This window comes from Podarcis bocagei (genome assembly GCF_964188305.1).
Source record: "Podarcis bocagei genome assembly, chromosome: 12".
NCBI classification, from domain to species: Eukaryota; Metazoa; Chordata; class Lepidosauria; order Squamata; family Lacertidae; genus Podarcis; species Podarcis bocagei.
The window spans coordinates 55,839,382-55,862,287 of record NC_138137.1 but is presented as its reverse complement, the minus strand read 5'-3'; the positions used below and the strand labels follow the sequence as shown (position 1 = coordinate 55,862,287).

Genomic DNA, 22,906 nt, shown 5'->3' with positions numbered 1-22,906 from the left:
CTGAGGTGCGTTTCTCACAAAGCCATTTAAGGTACAAACATTTATTTGTGGGGGGTGGCTTCCTGACTTCCTGCTAGACTCCAGAAGGACTTCTGGGACATTTGCAATAGCCGTGACTTCGATCCAGTTAGCAGCCAAGGAGAGGGGGCCAAAAACAAAGGCTGCAGCCTCTTTGGTTTCAGACGAAGTCTCAGCCGTCGGAATCTGTGTCGTGCCTCCTCTTGGCTCCCCGAGATGTGGGGGACCTGCTCCTCCGCTTGTGGGGCCCGGTGCGTTTGCCCCTAGGAGACGGGGACCGGCTGCCGCTTCGACACTCCCTCCTTCCGCGGCTGGGGGCCTGTGTCTTTGTGGCTGGTCTGCTGCCGGGGGTCCCTTCCTTGATGCTGCCGGAGGAGGCTGGGCTGCGGCGCCACCTGCTGGGTGGTTTCTGTTCTTCCTGGGCGGGTGATGAATGGCTGTCACGGCGGCTGGCTCCAGCCTGCCGGGAGGATGATGGATGGCGCTCGGGAGGCGAGGCGGGTCGTCTCTTTCTGCAAGCACAGAGGAGAGCCGGGTCAGATCATCAGGACGCCCAGCAGTTCCCAGGGAAGCACAGAAAGGATCAGGAGCAAGAGAGGGAGAGGGAGAAAAACTTCAGTCTGCAAGCAGCGTGCTTGCAGGTACTATTTGCAAAGAATTAAAAGCATGCACCCCTGCTTCCTAGGTTGCAAGAAAAACAGGAAGCTGCCTTAAACTGGGGGCAAAGTGATACAGTGGTTTCGCTCCTTCCTCCTGGGCCGTGTTCAGAAAGTGGTGTTGGGGGATGAGTGTTCAGACCCCTGGGCTCTCACTTGTGGGGTGCCTCAGGGCTCCCCCCCCATGCTTTTTAACATCTCTATGAAGCCGCTGGGAGAGATCATCAGGGGGTTGGGGCTGGGTGTTCATCAGGATGCGGATGATACCCACCTCTACCTCTCTTTTAAATCAGAACCAGTGAAGGCGGTGAAGGTCCTGTGTGAGTGCCTGGAGGCGTTTGGAGGATGGATGGTGGCTAACAGATTGAGGCTGAATCCTGACAAGACAGAAGTACTGTTTTTGGGGGACAGGGGGCAGGCGGGTGTGGAGGATTCCCTGGTCTTGAATGGGGTAACTGTGCCCCTGAAGGACCAGGTGCGCAGCCTGGGAGTCATTTTGGACTCACAGCGGTACATGGAGACGCAGTTTAATTTAATCCAGGGCAGCTGTCTACCAGCTCCATCTGGTACGCAGGATGAGACCCTATCTGCCCGCAGACTGTCTCGCCAGAGTGGTGCATGCTCTAGTTATCTCCCGCTTGGACTACTGCAATGCGCTCTACGTGGGGCTACCTTTGAAGGTGACCCGGAAACTGCAATTAATCCAGAATGCGGCAGCTAGACTGGTGACTGGGAGTGGCCGCCGGGACCACATAACACCGGTCCTGAGAGATCTGCATTGGCTCCCAGTACGTTTCCGAGCACAATTAAAAGTGTTGGTGCTGAGCTTTCAAGCCCTATAATAATAATAATAATTTATTATTTGTACCCCGCCCATCTGGCTGGGCTTTCCCAGCCACTCTGGGCGGCTTCCACAAAAACCAAAAAAACACTAAAATATCATACATTAAAAACTTCCCTGAACAGGGCTGCCTTAAGATGTCTTCTGAATGTCAGGTAGTTATTTTTCTCTTTGACATCTGCTGGAAGGGCGTTCCACAGGGCGGGCGCCACCACCGAGAAGGCCCTCTGCCTGGTTCCCTGTAGCTTTGCTTCTCGCAATGAGGGAACCGCCAGGCCCTCGGCGCTGGACCTCAGCGCCCGGGCAGAACGATGGGGGTGGAGACGCTCCTTCAGGTATAGCAAAGCTACAGGGAACCAGGCAGAGGGCCTTTTCGGTAGTGGCGCCCGCCCTGTGGAACGCCCTCCCACCAGATGTCAAAACGATAAACAACTACCTGACATTCAGAAGACATCTTAAGGCAGCCCTGTTCAGGGAAGTTTTTAATGTATGATATTTTAGTGTTTTTTTGGTTTTTGTGGAAGCCGCCCAGAGTGGCTGGGAAAGCCCAGCCAGATGGGCGGGGTACAAATAATAAATTATTATTATTATTATAGGGCTTTAAAGGTCAACACCAGCACTTTGATTTGTGCTCGGAAACGTACTGGGAGCCAATGTAGGTCTTTCAAGACCGGTGTTATGTGGTCTCGGCGGCCGCCCCCAGTCACCAGTCTAGCTGCCGCATTCTGGATTAGCTGTAGTTTCCGGGTCACGTTCAAAGGTAGCCCCACGTAGAGCGCATTGCAGTAGTCCAAGCAGGAGATAACTAGAGCATGCAGCATTCTGATGAGACAGTCCGCGGGCAGGTAGGGTCTCAGCCTGCGTACCAGGTGGAGTTGGTAGACAGCTGCCCTGGATACAGAATTGACCTGCGCCTCCATGGACAGCTGTGAGTCCAAAATGACTCCCAGGCTGCGCACCTGGTCCTTCAGGGGCACAGTTACCCCATTCAAGACCAGGGAATCCTCCACACCCGCCTGCCCCCTGCCCCCCAAAAACAGTACTTCTATCTTGTCAGGATTCAGCCTCAATCTGTTAGCCGCCATCCATCCTCCAAACGCCTCCAGGCACTCACACAGGACCTTCACCGCCTTCACTGGTTCTGATTTAAAAGAGAGATAGAGGTGGGTATCATCCGCATCCTGATGAACACCCAGCCCCAACCCCCTGATGATCTCTCCCAGCGGCTTCATAGAGATGTTAAAAAGCATGGGGGGGAGCCCTGAGGCACCCCACAAGTGAGAGCCCAGGGGTCTGAACACTCATCCCCCACCACCACTTTCTGAACACGGCCCAGGAGGAAGGAGCGAAACCACTGTATAACAGTGCCCCCAGCTCCCAGCCCCTCTAGACGGTCCAGAAGGATGTTATGGTCGATTGTATCAAAGGCCGCTGAGAGATCCAGCAGAACTAGGAAACAACTCTCACCTTTGTCCCTAGCTCGCCGGAGATCATCAACCAGTGCGACCAAGGCAGTTTCAGTCCCATGATGAGGCCTGAACCCCGATTGGAAGGGATCCCTAAAAAGCCTTGGTCCTGTATACCTGAAGGAGCGTCTCCACCCCCATCGTTCAGCCCGGACACTGAGGTCCAGCTCCAAGGGCCTTCTGGCGGTTCCCTCATTGCAAGAAGTGAGGTTACAGGGAACCAGGCAGAGGGCCTTCTCGCCCTGTGGAATGCCCTCCCATCAGATGTCAAGGAAATAAGCAGCTATCTTCTCTTTAAAAGACATCTGAAGGCAGCCCTGTTTAGGGAAATTTTTTATATGTAATGCTGCATTGTTTTTAACACTCGATTGGGAACCGCCCAGAGTAAATGGGGAAACTCAGCCAGATGGGCGGGGTATAAATAATGAATTATTATTATTATTATTATTATTATTATTATTATTATTATTATTATTATTATTAAATTAAACTGAGTCAAGTAGCTTAATACTGCCCACACTGACTGGCAGCATCTCTCCAGGGTTTCAGGAAGAGGACATTCCCAGCCCTACTTAGGGAGGCCAGGCATTGAACCTGTGACCCTCTGCATGCCAAGCAGATGCTTCAACCCCTGAGCTATGGCCCTTCCCTCAGAAGAGGAAGTTATCCCAGATGTTCTCCTGCTCTTACAACCTGTACTAAGACAGAATATCTCATGCCATGGGCCAGGTCGATTCTGCAATGGAAAAATGCTTACCAACACACCTTTCAAGGAAAGAGCCAGGGTGGTGCAGTGGTTAAGGTGTTGGGCCAGGAACTGGGAGGTCAGGGTTCGAATCCCTGCTCAGCCAACAAGCTCACTGGGCGACCTTGAGCCTGTCACTGTTTTATTTCGTTTTTTAAAAAAGTGCAACATTACAGTGGCTAAAAAAAGGAGTAGTCGCTCGCTAGCTCCCCAGATTTTCCTTGCGGCTTTCTAGCCATTTGGGGTGGCCCCAATTCCTCCTGCAAGATTTATCAGTAAAGGGGAAGAGTGCAGCTCAGTGGGTAGAGCGCCTGCTCAAGCCATGGCAGCTCCAGGTAGGGCTGGGCAAAGATAAAGTAAAGGTAAAGGGACCCCTGACCATTAGGTCCAGTCGTGGCCGACTCTGGGGTTGCGGCACTCATCTTGCTTTAGCCACTTCTGGCGAACCAGAGCAGCGCATGGAAACGCCGTTTACCTTCCCGCCAGAGCAGTACCTATTTATCTACTTGCACTTTGACGTGCTTTCGAACTGCTAGGTTGGCAGGAGCAGGGACCGAGCAACGGGAGCTCACCCCATCGTGGGGATTCGAACCGCCGACCTTCTGATCGGCAAGTCCTAGGCACTGTGGTTTAACCCACAGTCCCTTGGGCAAAGATACCCTGCCTGAAATCCTGCCACTCAGTGTAGACAACGCTGAGCGAGGTGGACCAGGCGCCTGATTCAGAAAAGGGCAACTTCCTATGTCTTGCCAAGTTCTCCTAACCGCGCTGTTTATGGAAGACTCGCGGCTGTTGCCCAAGAGACCCACTGAGTTACCTCTCTCTGTTCTCTGGAGAAGAGGAGGTGGAGGAGGCAGAATCTTCTCTTTTTCTACGATGCTTTTTCTCCTTCTCTTTTTTCTTTTCTTTCTTGTGCTTTTTCTTCTTTTTCTCTTTCTTCTTTTTGGGTTTCTTGCTGGGCTCGGGCCTGCATGGCAAGAGAGTAATAGACAGAATATATATCTCTCTCTCCCCCCAACCAGCTCAAGATACAGAATTTGAGCAGCTTCCAGAATTGGAACACGCTCCAACCCTCAATCGGCGGCAGGTGAGTTCACGGTACACTCCCGATAGGACTATACCACCCATTTGATACCCGCTTACATGCCAAAAGCTCCTTGCGCATGAAACAGAATTGTAGAGCTGGAAGGACCTCTACAGTGGTACCTCTGGATACGAACGGGATCCATTCCGGAGCCCCGTTCGCATCCTGAAGCGAACACAACCCGCATCTGCGCGTGTCGCGATTCACCGCTTCTGCGCATGTGCGTGATGTCATTTTGAGCGTCTGCGCATGCGCGAGCGGCAAAAGCCCGGAAGTAACACATTGCGTTACTTCCAGGTCACAGTGGAGCTCAACCTGAACCCGAAAACGCTCAACCTGAGGCAACTTCAACCCGAGGTATGACTGTAGTCCAACCCCCTGCAATGTTTTGCCCAATGTGGGACTTGAACTCGTGACTCATGAGATTACGAGTCTCATGCTTTACCAACTGAGCTACCCCATGGAAAGTTACTATGCTAGGGGGGAGGTCTGGAGTTCAGCCTCCTCTTTTTACATTGGATATAATCCCATCTTTCATTTTCCTCAGAAACCTGCCCAATTTGAGTGCCTCCTCCTTCAATTCAGAAAAACAGCTGCCCTTCCTGCATTGAGGGGTTGAACTAAATAATAATAATAATAATAATTATTATTATTATTATTATTATTATTTATACCCCGCCCATCTGGCTGGGTTTCCCCAGCCACTCTGGGCAGCTCCCAACAGAACACTAAAATACAATAACCTATTAAACATTAAAAGCTTCCCTAAACAGGGCTGCCTTCAGATGTCTTCGAAAAGTCTGGTAGTTGTTTTTCTCTTTGACATCTGGTGGGAGGGAGTTCCACAGGGCAGGCCCTTGGGGTCTCTTCCAGCTCTACAATTCTATTATCTCCCTAGGCCCAAGAGACAAGAGGACGCCTGGGAGATTTCTTACTCAGCGGCTCCCGTTTCCTCTTCTTTTTCCGGTTTCTTTTTGGGAGCTGAAGCCTCTGGACTGCTTGCAGTTCGATGGTGCTGGGGTTTCAGAGAGAAAACAAGACACAAGAATGAAGGAATCTTGGCCAGACCTGGATAGACTCTTATTGGAGGAGAGAGCAGCTTTACTGATGGGAAGAGCCCTTCTGCTCAGTTTATGCAATCTGGAAAGTCAAGCAGCAAAGCTTTTGCTGGACTATATCATAATTTCAGGCTGGAGGGGGAAGAGATGCATATTTCAACACTCCCACAGGAGTGATAATCTCTACACCGAGAAAAGTGGTGTGCCTGCGAGAATGACACACTCAGCTTCTTTTTCCTGAGTTAAAAGGGAGAATTCAAACATTCAAACTTACGCCCAACCAGCCTGAAGTGATGCAGTCCATGGTTTCCAGTTCGGATGCAGAAGGAAACCGTGGTTTGCAGTAACTTCTATCTACAGTCATACCTCGGGTTACAGCCACTTCACATTGTGTCTTTTTGGGTTGCGGACTGCCAAAACCTGGAAGGGGTTACTTCTGGGTTTCAGCAGTCACGCATGCGCAGAAGCGCCAAATCGCAACCTGTGCGTGCACAGACGAAGGTTGCGAACGCTGCAGGTTGCAAACATGCTTCCCGCATGGATCACATTCGCAACCCGAGCATCCACTGTATTTGGGTATCACAGCAAATGACCGTTATTGTGAACATATTGCGGTTTGCATATGTTATGTTTAGCTTTGGAATTTGTGGACTTCCTCGTGGGGCGTAATATGCCCTGAAAAGTAGTCGAGAATCTAGAAATGACGACAAAGGGAACAATAAAGGGAGCCTAACAAAATGTGATCTCCCAGCAGATACAACAGTATTTTGTGATTCCTATACATGTGTTTCAAGCTGCATGCTTTTAGATTTCTTAATCTTCTGTACACCAGTGGGCATTTGTCAATGGAAAGGGGAAACTGGTATACAGACAAATAATAATAATACTAAATTTTATTTATATCCCCAGCCGAAGCCGGGCTCAGGGCGGCTAACAACAATAAAATAGTACAACATTCTAAAATCATTTCATTATAAAATTAATTCAAATCAAATTGATGGCAACCATTAGGCTAAAGTTCTGTGAAGATTGCCAAAGGAGGGAGTCAGGCTGTGCCCTGACCAAAGGCCTGGTGGAACAGCTCTGTCTTGCAGGCCCTGCGGAAAGACGTCAAGTCCCACAGGGCCCTGGTCTCTTGGGACAGAGCGTTCCACCAGATCGGGACCATGGCCGAAAAAGCCCTGGCTCTGGTCGAGGCCAGCCTAACCTCCCTGTGGCCCGGGATCTCCAAGATGTTTTTATTTGAAGACCGTAAGGTCCTCCATGGGACATACCAGGAGAGGCGGTCCCATAGGTACGAGGGTCCTGGGCCATATAGGGCTTTAAAGGTTAAAACCAGCACCTTGAACCTGATCCTGTACTTCACCAGGAGCCAGTGCAGCTGGTATAGTACCGGATGAATGTGATCTCGCAGCGAAGACCTCGTAAGGAGTCTCACCGCGGCATTCTGCACCCGCTGGAGTCTCTGGGTCAGTCTCAAGGGCAGCCCCACGTAGAGCGAGTTACAATAATCCAGTCTGCAGGTGACCGTTGCGTGGATCACAGTGGCTAGGTCAGGGCCACTGTAGAATGGGGTGCTGGCCAGTGCCATCTGACACCATTAAGGCCTGCCTCACTTTCCAGAGGTGGAGAGGGAATGTCAATAACTTACCGTGAAGACTGAAAGGCCCATTTTGGCGGCTTCTTTGTCTTCTTTGGAAAACATCATCCTGCTCGCGTCACACCTGAAAGGAAAAGTTAAGAGTGGGATATTATTGTTGTTTCTCGCTCCTTCATCGGTTCCTATGAAGCAATATAATTTCATTTATTTAACAAAATTTATATATCGCTCTAAGAAAACCTCTAAGTGGTTTACAAAAAATATTTTTTAAAAAACATTAAAATTCTCTCTCTCTCTCTCTCTCTATATATAAAAGTTAAAAACTGATTACTTAAATGCATTCAAAAGATGATTGAAATCAACAGTAGCTAAAAAAGGGTAAACCTCTTGTGACTTCTACATGTAACTGCCCTGGGCTCCTTTGGAGGGAGCTGCAGGGTAATAACTCCAATAAATAAAAAATAAATACAGTGGTACCTAGGTTCCCAAACGCCGAAAACCCGGAAGTAAGTGTTTCAGTTTTCAAACATTTTTCAGAAGCTGAACATCCGATACGGCTGTCGGCTATTGTTTCCAGGGCACCTGCACCAATCAGAAGCCGCACCTTGGTTTTCGAACATTTCAGAAGTCAAACCGACTTCCAGAACTGATTAAGTTTGGCGCTTTTGTTTTTGGTTTTTATTTTGCTTTTTGGTTTTTGAGGCTTTTTCAATTTGTTTTTGTGACTATATGGAACCCAGTTCAGATTGTGTGACTGCAGAAATGGATAAAAGCCCCCCATCCAAACAAGGACTACAGTGGTACCTCGGGTTAAGTACTTAATTCATTCCAGAGGTCCGTACTTAACCCGAAACTGTTCTTAGCCTGAAGCACCACTTTAGCTAATGGGGCATCCCGCTGCTGCGCGATTTCTGTTCTCATCCTGAAGCAAAGTTCTTAGCCTGAGGTACTATTTCTGGGTTAGCGGAGTCTGTAACCTGAAGCATATGTAACCTGAAGCATATGTAACCCGAGGTACCACTGTATCTTCAGTGCAGGTAAGAAAAATATATATAATTTTAATTTTTATCATCTACAATACTGTCTTATTTATTTTCTAGCACAGTCCATTGATTATTGCTTTCATTTTAAGGATCAATTAAAATTAGATAGTAAAATTCATGTTAAATTGCTGTTTTAGGGGTTGTTTTTAAAAGTCTGGAATGGATTAATCCGTTTTGCATTACTTTCTATGGGAAAGCGCACCTTGGTTTTGGAAGAAACTACCTGAAGGAGTCTCAAAGCGGCTAACATTCTCCTTTCCCTTCCTCCCCCACAACAAACACTCTGTGAGGTGAGTGAGGCTGAGAGATTTCAGAGAAGTGTGACTGGCTCAAGGTCCCCCAGCAGCTGCATGTGGAGGAGCGGGGAAGCGAACCCGGTTCACCAGATTACAAGTCTACCGCTCTTAACCACTACACCACACTTGCCCTCGCATTTGGAACGCTTTCGTTTTGGAACGGACTTCCGGAACGAGTTAAGTTTGAGAACCAAGGTACCACTGTAAACAGAATCAGAACTGCAGAGTTGGAAGGGACCTCAAGGGTTTAAAATGGAGCTTTCCAAATTTTTCACACTTTCTAGGCATGCATCACACAGTAATTCAGTTTTACTGTCAAACCAGAGGTCGAAGTAGCCCCTTTCCAGCCCCGAGAAAAGCGAGGGGAGCGTTTGCATAAGAAACATACACACTGCAGCTGACACACTAACGTGTTGCGACACACAGTTTGGAAAGATCTGGTTTAAAGACTAATGGAGATGTACACAGAACAAGACATGCACACGGCATAAAGTCTGCAGGAATAGCCAAGCCGCTTCCAAACACAATAAACACACGAGACGTAACCGGCTGTGTTCTTAGATAAATAAGGTATACTATTCATAGTATCAAATTATAAATTTCAACGGAAGTAACTCATAAGGTTCAACAAACGAACAAAGCAGAAGACCCAGTGGATCAGATCATTCTTTAGTCAGTTCATGTATAAGGTCCATCCGTGTAATGGTTTCTATTCCATCTGTCTGTTTGTAGAGTCCAAAAAATCCACATGAAAGGTTGTTAGGTAAAGGTAAAGGGACCCCTGACCATTAGGTCCGGTCGTGGCTAACTCTGGGGTTGCAGCGCTTATCTCGCTTTATTGGCCAAGGGAGCCGGCATACAGCTTCCGGGTCATGTGGCCAGCATGACTAAGCCGCTTCTGGCGAACCAGAGCAGCGCACGGAAACGCCGTTTACCTTCCCGCTGGAGCGGTACCTGTTTATCTACTTGCACTTTGACGTGCTTTCGAACTGCTAGGTTGGCAGGAGCTGGGACCGAACAACAGGAGCTCACCCCATCGCAGGGATTCGAACCACCGACCTTCTGATCGGCAAGTCCTAGGCTCTGTGGTTTAACCCACAGCGCCACCCGCGTCCCTCGTGAAAGGTTGTTACAGTTCTACAAAATCCTTACACAGAGTCTAGACAAGGATTACAGGACAGTGGATCTTATGGCATAATAGTAGCAGCTACTACTATGCCATAAGATCCACTGTCCTGTAATATCACATATGAGCTTTAAGTACTGATGAAGGCCAGGACAGCGAAACAAGGCCAATATTCCGGAAATCCTTGTCTAGACACTATGTAAGGATTTTGTGGAACTGTAACAACCTTTCATGTCGATTTTTTTGGACTCTACAAACAGACAGATGGAATAGACACCATGACACGGATGGATCTTATACATGAACTGACTAAAGAATGATCCTATCCACTGGGTCTTCTGCTTTGTTTGTTTGTTGAACTTTATGAGTTACTTCCGTTGAAATATATAGTTTGATACTATGAATAGTATACCTTATTTATCTAAGAACACAGCCGGTTACATCTCGTGTGTTTATTGAGTCTGCTTCCAAACACAAGACAGACAAATAATTGGTCCTTTGGGAGGGCCACGAGTCCATTGCAGCAGCAGCAGCTACCTCGAACTCCCCAGGCCCAACACACGATCCACCGCCTTCTCGTCACGCTCTGCTCCATCACGTTTGCAGACCTCGGCAAGATCCTGCAAAGATATTTGCAGACAAGGTATTAGAGGACACCTCGTGAAACGCCCTGGGATCTCCAGGTGAAGGGTGGCGTACAAATCTAGTAATATAAATAAAACACTAATGAAGCAAGAGCACAAATTTGCGCGCTGCCATGGAGTTGCTACAGGTCCGAGTTGAAGTCATCCTTCCTCCTTTTAGAGCAGGCATGGCCAAACTAGGCCCTCCAGCTGTTTTGGGACTACAACTCCCATCATCCCTAGCTAACAGGACCAGTAGTCAGGGATGATGGGAATTGTAGTCCCAAAGCAGCTGGCGGGCCAAATTTGGCCATGCCTGTTTTAGACCCTTTTGCAGCATCCTCAGCGGTAGATGGAAGGTGGGAACCCAGGCATTTTTTGCCAGAGTTTGGGAGGGGAGCCGATTGCAGGAGCCTGGCTTGGCTCGCTAGCTGGAACTAGCTAGCACAGAGATAACGTCCTACAGAATAGAGTGGTGACCGAGGGCCACCTTCCCTGACCAGTAACCTTCCAGGGGCCGCATGCCAGAGGCAATAGTGGGCAGAGCAATGGATGTGCAGCAGGTGAGTTTATAGAGACACACGCCAGCTCTCTATCCAAACAATCCAGAGGAATTACTGGACTTCAGTGACACTGGGGCAAAAACAACTGGGAGGGTGGGAGAGTTTCTTCTCATTATTTACTTACTTAAGTTCTTACGTTACATCGTCAGACATTGTCATACAGTGGTACCTCGGGTTAAGTACTTAATTCGTTCCAGAGGTCCGTTCTTAACCTGAAACTGTTCTTAACCTGAAGCAGCACTTTAGCTAATGGGGCCTCCTGCTGCCGCTGCGCCGCCGGAGCACGATTTCTGTTCTCATATCCTGAAGCGAAGTTCTTAACCTGAGGTACTATTTCTGGGTTAGCAGAGTCTGTAACCTGAAACGTATGTAACCTGAAGCGTATGTAACCCAAGGTACCACTGTATTACATCACAAAACTTATTATACTGTAATTTTCAACCTGCATGTATACTTTATATACATCAAGAAAAAACAAACAAACCAAAAAACCAAAAATAAAAAGCTATTCCAAACTTACTCCGAAATCATATATATACCAACACTTCCTGTCTATCCCGTTGTATATTCCTTTTTTTTTTTTTACAAATGAATGTACTCATTATTGTATATTTCTTTACATTTTATCTAATACATTCCTATATCAATATGTACCCTTGGTCTTGTTTCTCAACTCCGTCTCTCTCCAACGTCAATCGAATGCTTGCATAGATAGCGAACCTTTACTGTATTTTTGAACATATATTTTCAAAATATATGTTCAAGATGTAAGATATATCTTATATCTATCCCGCTTTCCCATAATTTTTTGTTTTGAGCTGCCTCTCAGGCTATTTGTCAGCTGTGCCACTTCAGCAAATTCTTTTAGCTTGCTATGCCAATCCGTAATTGTCAGGACTCCTTCTTCCTTCCACCCCTTTGCCACCAAAGTCCGGGCTGCAGCTGTAGCATATAAAAAAACCTCCTTCAAGGCATTTGGGATGTCCCTGCCAACAATACTTAACAGAAAAGCCTCTGGTGGGAGAGTTTCAAAGGCCAGGCAAAGAGATTGGGAGGGCTGCATTCAGTCTTTGTGCTTGAAGTTCCCTATCCCTTTCCTATAGAGCAGAGACGTCCAACTCCCAAGAGACTGAGATCTACTCACAGAATAAAAAACTGGCAGTGATCTAGGTCAAAGTTGTTGAGTTAGGGAGGAAAGTGTCAACATGCAGAGGGTCCCACTGTGAAGACCCATGGGCCTCTGCTCTGACGTAAATCAGCGACCCGGGCTTCAAAGCCAAGGCACACTATCAGCAGATCGAACTGCGCACACAGAATAGGCGTGAGGCTTGTGAAAGCATACTACAACTACAGATTTATTAATCATAAATCAGGACAAAGAAACATGTCGTCTCTCTCTTCGTCTTCTCAGAGAGACCAGGAAAAAGCAAAAGCTATACACACAACGGAAGTTCCCCGCAAGCTGTGCTGGAATGTAAACAGACATGTGACACGCAACAGTTCCATGTCTGCTCCTTAAGGTGGAATGGAAATCTCAACAGAAAGTCCCTTTTTTGTGGGGTTCAGGTCAAAGTTGTTGAGCTTTCTTTTCGGGAGAAGAAAATAGCGAAATTTAGTAAAGGAGGAAGGAGAGAAGTCGCTCACCAAAAGATCGCTAAGAAAAGAAACAGCCTCATAGCGACAATTCTGTCTCCTATTCAAGCAATCATGCACGAATGGAGGACGGGGTGAGGGGCCGGGGCCAGAAGCTCTTATGCAAAGGAAAAGGAGCCACCATCAACTGGAACCTCCACAGGATCGACCTGTCGGACATCCCTGCTATAGAGCAGTGGTTCCCAAAGGATGTGGCAGGAGGGGATGGCGAGAGCGGCAGGAAGATTCAAGGGCAATCAAAGAAACATCTAAACATTTCAGTGTAGTATACTATCAAGATCAGAAAAGAGTAAGGCTTCCTCTTTGCATTGATGAGAAGATGAAAGTTAGTTTGTCTCAAATCTCAAATTAGACGTAATATAAATTAGATTATTTGGCAAAAGCAACCTCACACCTCTCACTGGCTTTGTATGCATACTTAAGGTACGTATGTAAGCGGCTCGTTTGTAATTACCGTATTTTTCGCTCTATAACACGCACCAGACCATAACACGCACATAGTTTTTAGAGGAGGAAAACAAGAAAAAAAATATTCTAAACGAAATAGTGGATATATGATTTTTGTGGTTCATGCTGTGGCCACAGACATGTGATCTGACAGTGAGTTTGGAGTAGCCCAATGCAAAAATCCTGAGGATCCATGTGGATCCATGCTTTGTAACCATGGAGGAGGGAAGGAAGGGGAACTATGGATCCTCTGCTCACGACTGCAGCAGATCCCCCCCGCCACCCGCAGGCATTCGCTCCATAACACGCACAGACATTTCCCCTTACTTTCTAGGAGGAAAAAAGTGAGTGTTATGGTGTAAAAAATATGGTATATTTCGGGAATGATTCACGCTCTTATGTAGCTGCATTGTTTTAAGGATGTCCCACGATCATATTACAAAGTAGCTGTGTTCTGTGTTGTAAATCCAAGAACTGCTGGGAGCCATTTGTTTTCCATTGTATTTCTCATCAGAAATTCGGTGTGGCACGAGCAAATTTTTATTCTGAAAGTGTGGCCCAAAGAAAAATGCTTGCGAACCTCTGCTATAGAGAGAGTACCTGTGGGGGAACTCAAGCTGGCTCTTCCCCATAACCCCTCTTCTGACCTGCAAAATATCTGAGACAGCCAAGGCTGGCGTTTAATGCCGGGAGTTAAGCTGCTTTGGGAAGAGAGCGAAGCGAGGGAGAAGACGCTTGGACTGTTTCCTCATTGTTAAGTCACTCTGCTTTAATTAGAACTGCCACCTGGTTAACGAAACCTTACACCAATAAAGCCCATCCATTCTAATGAGTAAACACCATCGTTCTTTTTTTTTCTTTTCCAAATTTCCAAGTTGATGCAATATATCAAAATACACTATTCCTTCTATATTTGTATTTTTTAAATTATAAATATTATCGCTCTCTAGATTTTGTAACGTGCCCTTCATCGTCTTCAAAGGAACATACTGAGGTTTTAATAATAAGCTCTTTTATTGAAATACAATCCATTAACTGATTAACTAGCTATTGACTAATTAACCGAAAGGACTTAGATAAGTTAACAATCCTCGTTTTCATGTATGTATACTCTGAGCTTTGTGATCAACTGTGTTTATATGCACACACGCGCACACACATATATTTTCCACACAAACAAATATTTTAAATATATATATATAAATACCTCTTTGCTTAGTCCTGTCGGCTGCTTCTTCACGTTCTTATAACCCCTTAAAAGAAATACAAATGAGAGTTACAAAATCTGGCAGAGGTGGACTAGAAAACCAATAAAAATTATTTGGATAAATATATACATCGGTATAAAATGGGAAAATATTCTCTCGGCTTTGATGATCACGGGGATAGAAGGAAGGACAGTTCTTCTCAACTGGGTAAGGGGATATTCATGTCACACCCAGCTGCTGTTACACCCGTGGGCAGCAAACATAGCCAGGCGACTGTGTCTAAGACTTACAAGGCTGCCATCATGGCCTCCTCTTCTGCTCGCCGGACAGCAGCCAGCTCATCCTCCCGGGAGAGAGGTGCGTCACCTTTCTTCCCCTTGGCGTACCACGTGAGATCCTTCCCCTTCTGCCACCGGCCTACGGGTGCCATCAAGGAGTTCCCTGCACGTTAAAAGGAGAAAGACAAACGAAAACAAAACTCAGAGCAGGACTAGAGAGTGCGCGAGCGCTGAGAGACCTCTAACAAGATGGAGGAGTTTGGACTTGATATCCCGCCTTTCACTCCCCTTAAGGAGTCTCAAAGCGGCTAACAATCTCCTTTCCCTTCCTCCCCCACAACAAACACTCTGTGAGGTGAGTGAGGCTGAGAGACTTCAGAGAAGTGTGACTAGCCCAAGGTCACCCAGCAGCTGCATGCGGAGGAGCAGGGAAACGAACCCGGTTCCCCAGATTATGAGTCCACTGCTCTTAACCACAACACCACACTGGCTCCAGATGACGCGAAGGTCCAAAGCCCAGGCTGCCTCTGTTCACATTTTGGCTGTTTTGCAATGAGTGTCCTCTCCTCTGCCACACCAAAACCCTTCAGATTGTGGGACTGAATTTCATCCCCTCTGCATTGCGGAGGAGGAAAGAGGGGAGAGACAGAACGCCCTGCTAAAGGCCACAGAGGGCGATATTCAAACACAGGACGTCTCACACAGACTCATAGTCATTTCAGCACGTAGCTGATGGTTGGCGCTAGCTCAGCCTTCAGTAGTCAAAAGACAGCAGAGGGTCATCTCCCTACCTAGGTAGTTTTCCCTTTGTTTGTCCGTCTTTACATCTTCCCAGTTAAACTGGTCCTGCCCTCCTCTCACGCCCCCTCGGGACGAGCCAAACATGGTGATGGACAGGAGAGAACGAGCCCGGAACGTCTTCTTTCCTTCCTTCCTTTTAAAGTAGAACGCCAATCCTCAGGGAGCGTAAGATTCCAATCCTCAGGCGCCTGGACATGGAAAACGGAGAAAGCAACAGGCTTAAGAAATGTTTCAGTTTTAGTATTCTGTTGTGCTTTCAAAAGTGGCCGTGACTTTGCTCATTGTATTTGTGTGGACTTAAGTGACAGAGCCCAGGGAGCTGTGAATTCGAAGCTGCAAAACTTCTATACTGCCTGGGTTGGAAGAGACAGCCCAAAAGCCACATTCCCTTCTAAGTAATCTTTCGGAGGTGGAGGTCACATAATAATAAATAATAATGATAATAATAATAATTTATTACCGGTATTTATACCCCGCCCATCTGGCTGGGTTTCCCCAGCCACACTGGGCGGCTTCCAACAGAATATTAAAATACAATAACCTATTAAACATTAAAAGCTTCCCTAAACAGGGCTGCCTTCAGATGTCGTCTAAAAGTCTGGTAGTTGGTTTTCTCTTTGACATCAGGTGGGAGGGCGTTCCAAAGGGCGGGTGCCACTACCAAGAAGGCCCTCTGCCTGGTTCCATGTAACTTGGCTTCTCGCAGCGAGGGAACCGCCAGAAGGCCCTCGGTGCTGGACCTCAGTGTCTGGGTAGAATGATGGAGGTGGAGACGCTCCTTCAGGTATACCAGTGGTGGGGAGTACCAGAGGCAAAAATGGGAGGAGCAGCCAATGTTAGTACGCTCCCATGTGCTTAACCTTCCTCCATCCATGCGAGCCAGAGGCGTCATCAGAGTTCAAGGGCAAATTTCAGCCAGACCCATATGCCCAAGGAAGGTGCCAAGTGGATCTGGTGAGGGGGTGCAGCCTTGGAGGGTTTCAGGGGTCAGATCCAGAGACCCAGAGTGCCACTTGTGCCCTTCCCCTCAGGCCAGAGATTCCCCAGCCCTGATCCATTCACTTGGCTGAATACTACTCCGAAGAAAAATAGCTTCAATGTGCATATCCCATCTTTGGGCAGTTCAGGATACCTTGCATACATTCATGGCTGTTAACTAGAAGGCTGGTAGTTCAAGCCCACCCAGAGACGGCTTTGGGCAGGATTCCTGAACTGCAGGGGGGTGAGTCTAGAGGACCCCTGGGGTCCCTTCCAACTCTACAATTCTATGGTGTAAATGAAATAACGTATCAATAGAAGAACTGGGTTTGTTTGTTTTTCCAAGAAGGCCAATAATCAAAACACGCTTACTCTGGATAAATTAACACAACAGGCATTCCAAGCCACAGAATAGCCACACAACCCCCAACACAAGTCACAAAGTGCCAAGCTACATGCCACAGCTAACAATGATGCAAGATGGATCTTGTGTCCTTAGCAAACCTTTACAAAGAGGCCTCGTAGCAAAACCAATGCGGCCACAGGTAGTCCCTTTCTATTTTATTTTATTTTTAAAATATTTATTAGAGTTTCCAATATTTTACAAACAAAAAGAAAAAAGCAAACATAAAAACATTAAAAACACATAAATTTCACAACTTATTTTCTCATAACATATTTCCCCGACCTCCTCATACCTCCCCTTCTTGTATATCCAGTTCAAATTATTTATACAGCAAATCCTTATCTCAAAGCAGTACAGCTTAGGAAAAAAAGAAAAAAGAAACGCCTTATTTTCTCTCCAACATCTTAAATTATTATACCTTTAAATTTTCTTTCTTACAAAAAGAAAACCATTTTATCATAATTACAGCTTGAAACCACTTAATTTCAATCCAACATCATTCAACATTCCTTAATCACAGGTAGTCCCTTTCTAAAGGGAAAAGGCTTTGCTTTAAGAAATGAAGCGTAGAGTGTTTAGGAGCACAGAGAGTGCCTTTTTCCTAAGATGAAAAAAAGATCCTTTAGCTGTACTTCATACTTGCAAAGATATATTCTTTTTCCAGATAGAAGCAAAAGTGACTCTCTCTGAAGTCTATTTAAAACAACAACAAATATTAAATACAGCAACGACTCCGAAGGTAAAAAAAAACATCAAATACGTGACTTCGATGCCTGACTTAAATGACAACAATCTGGGCAGGTTAGTACAAATGTGGCAGCTTGGAAACCCCAGTGTCTTGTTTCTGACAGCAGGCTTCAATAAACACTGCAGGGAAGGTGTTGCAGCCTAAACCATCTGGAGAGCACCAGGGTGGGTTGGATTGTGTGATTTCCAAAATAATTTGGCAGCTTGCTCTTGTGCATCTTTATTCAGAACTTACCGTACATTCTGGAGTGCGTTCACTAGGGCTTCACACCAAGAAACAATGCATAGGTTTCACCGTCTTCACTTGCAAAGCACTTCCCTCCATCTCTACCGTGTTCGTCAATTATCACAAACAACCCAGTGGGATAATGCACAGTTTCTTAAGGCCAAGAAGGCGGGTGGGGGGAATTAAAAAAAGCTACAATCTAAGATACCCAAGTGTCTTAACGAGGGAAAGCCCGTGCTTATTTCCTCAGAAATAAGTCCCACCAAGTTTTGACAGGTAAGTACTCTCAAGTCCATGGGTAGGCAAACTAAGGCCCGGGGGCCGGATACGGCCCAATCGCCTTCTCAATCCGGCCTGCAGACAGTCAGGGAATCAGCGTGTTTTTACATGAGTGGAATGTGTCCTTTTATTTAAAATGCATCTGTGGGTTATTTGTGGGGCATAGGAATTCATTCTCCCGCCCCCTCCAAAATATAGTCTGCCCCCCCCAAAGTCTGAGGGACAGTGGACCAGCCCCCTGCTGGAAAAGTTTGCTGGCCCCTGCTCAAGTCGGTATCCGTAGCATTGCAGCCTAACAGCACGCCTTTCCTGGGAGTAAGTCCCACTGAACTCAGCAGGGCAGATTGCATGGATAGATAGATAAGATAGATAAAGAGCTTTTTCCTGGGGGTCTGCATACCCCTAAAGATTTTATGAATCTTTCAACTTTTGTCCATTTACTGTATTTATTTTCCCCGATCTGAACTACAAAATTGTGATTTTCTTGAGCCGAAATGAGAGTACCCCTAAACATTTTTTTTAGAAAAAAAGTACTGCGTGGACAGACAGACAGACAGTACAGTTGGAAGGGTCCCTGGGGTCATCTAGCCCAACCCCCCAGCAACGCAGGCGTAACCATAGCTGTCAACGTTTGCCTTTTTTTAAGGGAAAATTCCCTTATTCCGAATAGGATTCCTCGCAAGAAAAGGGAAAAGTTGACAGCTATGGGCGTAACAGATAAGACAAATGTACATAAATGCACGCGCTCCACAGCCCCCTCCCCCATACCTTTCCACACTCCGGCCATGCTGTCCTTGGGGGGGCTGCTCTTAACTGTCAGTCTCTCCCCCCCCCCCACTTCTGCAAGCAGAGCAACTCCCCCCGCCAAAGCCTCCTCCACTTTGCGACTCACGTGCTGCCTGCAGAACCCGCTTCCTGCAGCAACTTCCGCAAGCCTTTGGGAGACACCATCAAGCCGCGTGCCCGTGGGGGGATACGGGCCGCACCAAGTTGCTGGGAGGGGGGTGGCCAACTCTCTTTAGCAACCGCAGGATAATATAAAAATAATAACAAACAACAACAACAACAAATTTTATTTATACCCCGCCCTCCCCGGATAACAACAGTAAAATTACAGTAAAAATATTGTGATAGGAATTTTATGGTCTTAGGCATATGGTGATGTTCTTAAGTGTACCAGCCAAGCATGTACATAGATCAGCACAGGAAGACCGACCTGAAACCATTTTTGGCTCCCAAACTGACCAAATGTTTTCTCTGCAAGGTCAAAGGAAAATGGAAAAGCCTCCCCAATGTCTTTTCCTTCACAAATCCTGTCTTAAGGGTATGTCTGTGTTTGAATAAGGTGTGAGCCTGTGACCTGGCCCAGGAACTAAGTATTTGTCATTACAAAAGACTGGCCAGGCTCCCCAGGAAATCCAATCAAGTAAGCAGGGTATCCAATCAGGTAACCTGCCAGACAGGAGATAAACAAGGACAGGAGAAAAGCAACATTCAAAATTTCTGAAGAAGTGTGCATGCACACGAAAGCTTATACCAAGAACTAACTTAGTTGGTCTTTAAGGTGCTACAGGAAGGAATTATTTTATTTTGACTATGGCAGACCAACACGGCTACCTATCTGTCATTCAAAATTTCTGTTTTAGACCGCCTTTTCTGTGATGTAGGTGTGATGTATCCGAGGGGTGGTCTTAGGTTACACCCCTTCTGTGATTGATGTATGCATGATGTTTCTGGGGGTGTTCTGGATCTCCAGGGTAGCAATTTCAAAAGTCTTTATAAGGCCTTGCACACTATTTTTCTGGGTCCTCCTCCTTTCCTGCGTGTGAGGGAGCACCCTGTTGCAACAGATCAATAAAGATCAAGCTTACTAGCTGCTTTGCTTTTCAGTATTCTCTAGTTGGCCTCTGTTATTCTCTCCTACCAATACAGAACTTATGTCAGGACTCTATATGGGCTCTTGGATACCCCATAAGGGAAAAGGGCATTTTTTGTTTACAACAACATAATAGGAAAAAACCAAACCCCAATTTAAAATACAGGTTAAAATGCAATTTAAAATGCAGCCTCATTTTAAAAGTAGCCCATAGATCAAAACCATAAGGGGAGGGAAACATAAGGGTCAGACTGAGTCCAAACCAAAGGCCAGACGGAACAGCTCCGTCTTGCAGGCCCTGCGGAAAGATGTCAAGTCCCACAGGGCCCTATTCTCTTGTGATAAGAGTGTTCCACCAAGTTGGGGCCAGTACTGAAAAGTCCCTGGCCCTAGTTGAGACCAATTTAACCACCTTGCGGCCTGTTGTAGATGGGTTGTGCAGTCATCGTAACTACCTAAGACTCTCTGGACATGGGGATGCGGTGATGGTGTGGGAAACTTCAGTGGCTCAAAGTCTGCCTTTATTGCAGGTTTATCGAGGCACAGGAGCCCTGCATTGGAGAAATGGGACAGGGGTGGGGTAACCCTCATTCTTGGGAAAGAAAGCCTGCTCTTTGGAACTCCCTGCCTATTGATTTCAATCAGGCCTGCTAGAAACATTCTTGTTTGCAGACAAGCCAGATGCTTGCCTAAGCCCTCATCCCCGCATGAAGAAAGGTGTGGTTTCAAATTTGGTGGGGGGACCATGTCTTGAGATTCCCGCTTTGCAGGGGTTGGACTAGATGACCTTCGGTGCCCCTTCCAACGCCACAACTCCGAAACCACTGAAATAACATTGGATCTCCTGCCTCACCCGTTCCATCATCCACACTTCCTCCTTCCCTCTAGTTAAAATTTAAGCTGCAAGTTCCCGAAGGCTTTATGATCTGTTTGCATTGCTCTGTGAAAGAACCGCGTACAGCAGTAACTAATACAGTAATCTCATTTTTTTATTTTTACAAAAGAGCACGTGGCAGCACAGCAGCTGACAAATCTTCCATCTAAAGCAGAAAAGGGGCATTTCAGTAAGAGTTTTGTTGCTCCCGCACAAGCTACCCACACCTATTTTTTTAAAAAAAATCTGTATAATTATTAAATGTACAGGAGCCAATTTTTGGGCTGGGGAAAGGGGAAGCCTTAATGAAATCAGTTAATCCTGAGAGGTTGGCTGGCCATATGTCATGCACTGCAGGGGGTCGGACCAGATCACCGTCAGGATCCCTTCCAACTCTAGAATTCCCATGATTCATCCCCGATTTCTCTCCAAACCCTAAATTTCAGCAAAATCTTGTTCCTTCCCTCGTAGCCTAAAAATAAAAAGGGGTCAGTTCTTCTGACACCCCGTTAATAAAGCATCAGTTTTCCTCTGCATCTGGTCCTGTTATGGCCCTGCAAACTGGGTCACTGATCTCATGCAGAACAAGACCATCTCCTACGTTCTTTGCCAGATTCGCCTCCTTCGATGGAAAGAAGTTTTTTGCTTTTAACAGATGCCTTACAGGCAAACTCAACAGGTGAAGTCCGGTCATAAAGGTGTTGAGAAAGTTATTCAAGGACCCTCTGCCCATTATTTTTTTTAACTTAAGTGACTGTACATACCGAGGGGGAGAAAAAATTGAAGCGTTTAAATGAATGGTAATAATAATAAAAAGGAATAACTGAATGTTTATTGATTCAAAGCCTTTTGATTAAGATGTCCCCAATTAACGGGACAGCAGACTTTAGGGTAATCTTAGGCTGCAGTTAAAAATGCACTTACTAAAGATTAACCCTGGTGGAAATTAATAACCCTGGTGGAAATTAATAATCTGGGTAAACATACACAGGATTGCACTGCTAATGATTTTCAAGGATATATTTGCAAAAGCCAAGAGCAGTAGCAACGTTCTTTGAGAACAAGCTTTCCCCTTTCTCTTCCGCACAGGAGATGCCTCTTGCATGATAGTGCTTACCTTTTCTTCTGAATCATAGCCAAAACCCTTGTTCAAATGTACATTAACAAAATCCTCGTATATTTTCCATCGTATATGAAAATATACAATGAATTAAAAAAGATGATGGGGATAACTTTTACTAAAAAACCGGAGGCATTTCTATTAAGTATTTTAGATAAAGAGATCCCAAAAAATCTAAGAGACGTATTTTTGTATGCAACCGCAGCAGCTCGTATACTTGTGGCCAAGGGATGGAAAGATCACGAGGCTCCAAAAATAAGAGATTGGCAAATCAAATTACAGGAATTGGTGGAGACGGCTCGACTGACTAGTAAACTCAGAGGAAACTCAAAGCAAAAATTAGCGGGAAAATGGGATGTTTATAAAAAATATGTTCAGAAATACAATAATAGTTTTGACTCCATGCTAGCATTCGAGTGATAAAGGAACTAAAAGGAGGTGGACTACAATTAAGGATTTATTATGTTTTCAGAATGTATTAGAAAAATTATATAGAAAGGTTTATTGTTTTGTGTACATTCAAATGTAAGATAAAACATAGGCAAAGGGACTTGACAGGAAGTCAAAGCTGAAGAAAAGATTTTGGAAGATAAAAGGGGAAAAATATTTACTTTCACTATTATCATTTTCTGTGCGCGTGTGGGTGTGTGGGTGTCTGCACATATGTGTGTTGTTGTATGCAATGTTTGGGAGGAAATAAGACGGTAAATAACAAATAAACTAAATATTGATGTATGTAATTTTTATTTCTTAATTATATTTAGCGGTAGTATGGCTGTATTGTTTTTTGCAATATAAAGCCATTCAATAAAAATTATAAAAAAACCAAAACAAATAAAATCCTATACATGTCTGTTCAGAAGCCAGCCCCGAGATCAATGGGATTTTCTCCCA

General features: G+C 45.9%; 1 protein-coding gene across 2 annotated transcripts; it reads right to left on the bottom strand.

Moving 5' to 3' along the window:
• Nucleotides 1–25: 25 nt before the first annotated feature.
• Nucleotides 26–19,094, bottom strand: LOC308569669 (multiple myeloma tumor-associated protein 2). 2 transcript variants are annotated; one of them, XM_081163872.1, is made up of 9 exons: nucleotides 19,035–19,094; nucleotides 15,497–15,694; nucleotides 14,718–14,868; nucleotides 14,427–14,472; nucleotides 10,471–10,553; nucleotides 7,520–7,592; nucleotides 5,746–5,825; nucleotides 4,544–4,693; nucleotides 26–530 (listed from the first exon to the last, which is right to left on the bottom strand). In XM_081163872.1, exons 2-9 carry the CDS (start codon nucleotides 15,588–15,590, stop codon nucleotides 191–193), a joined length of 1,017 nt encoding a protein of 338 aa, XP_081019998.1. In that variant the 5' UTR covers nucleotides 15,591–15,694; nucleotides 19,035–19,094; the 3' UTR covers nucleotides 26–190. The 2 variants fall into 2 exon arrangements, with proteins under 2 accessions (XP_081019998.1, XP_081019997.1); XM_081163871.1 differs by having other exon boundaries at nucleotides 18,911–19,045.
• Nucleotides 19,095–22,906: the final 3,812 nt, after the last annotated feature.

What these genes read in the sequence shown, in the direction of transcription:
- LOC308569669 (XM_081163872.1), bottom strand. Translation starts at nt 15,590, where the DNA reads ATGTTTGGCTCGTCCCGAGGGGGCGTGAGAGGAGGGCAGGACCAGTTT. An exon ending in TTGGGCCTGGGGAGTTCGAG is followed by an intron (nt 7,593 to 10,470) that starts GTAGCTGCTGCT and finishes TTTTCCTTTCAG; the next exon opens with GTGTGACGCGAGCAGGATGA. An exon ending in TGGGCCTTTCAGTCTTCACG is followed by an intron (nt 5,826 to 7,519) that starts GTAAGTTATTGA and finishes CTGAAACCCCAG; the next exon opens with CACCATCGAACTGCAAGCAG.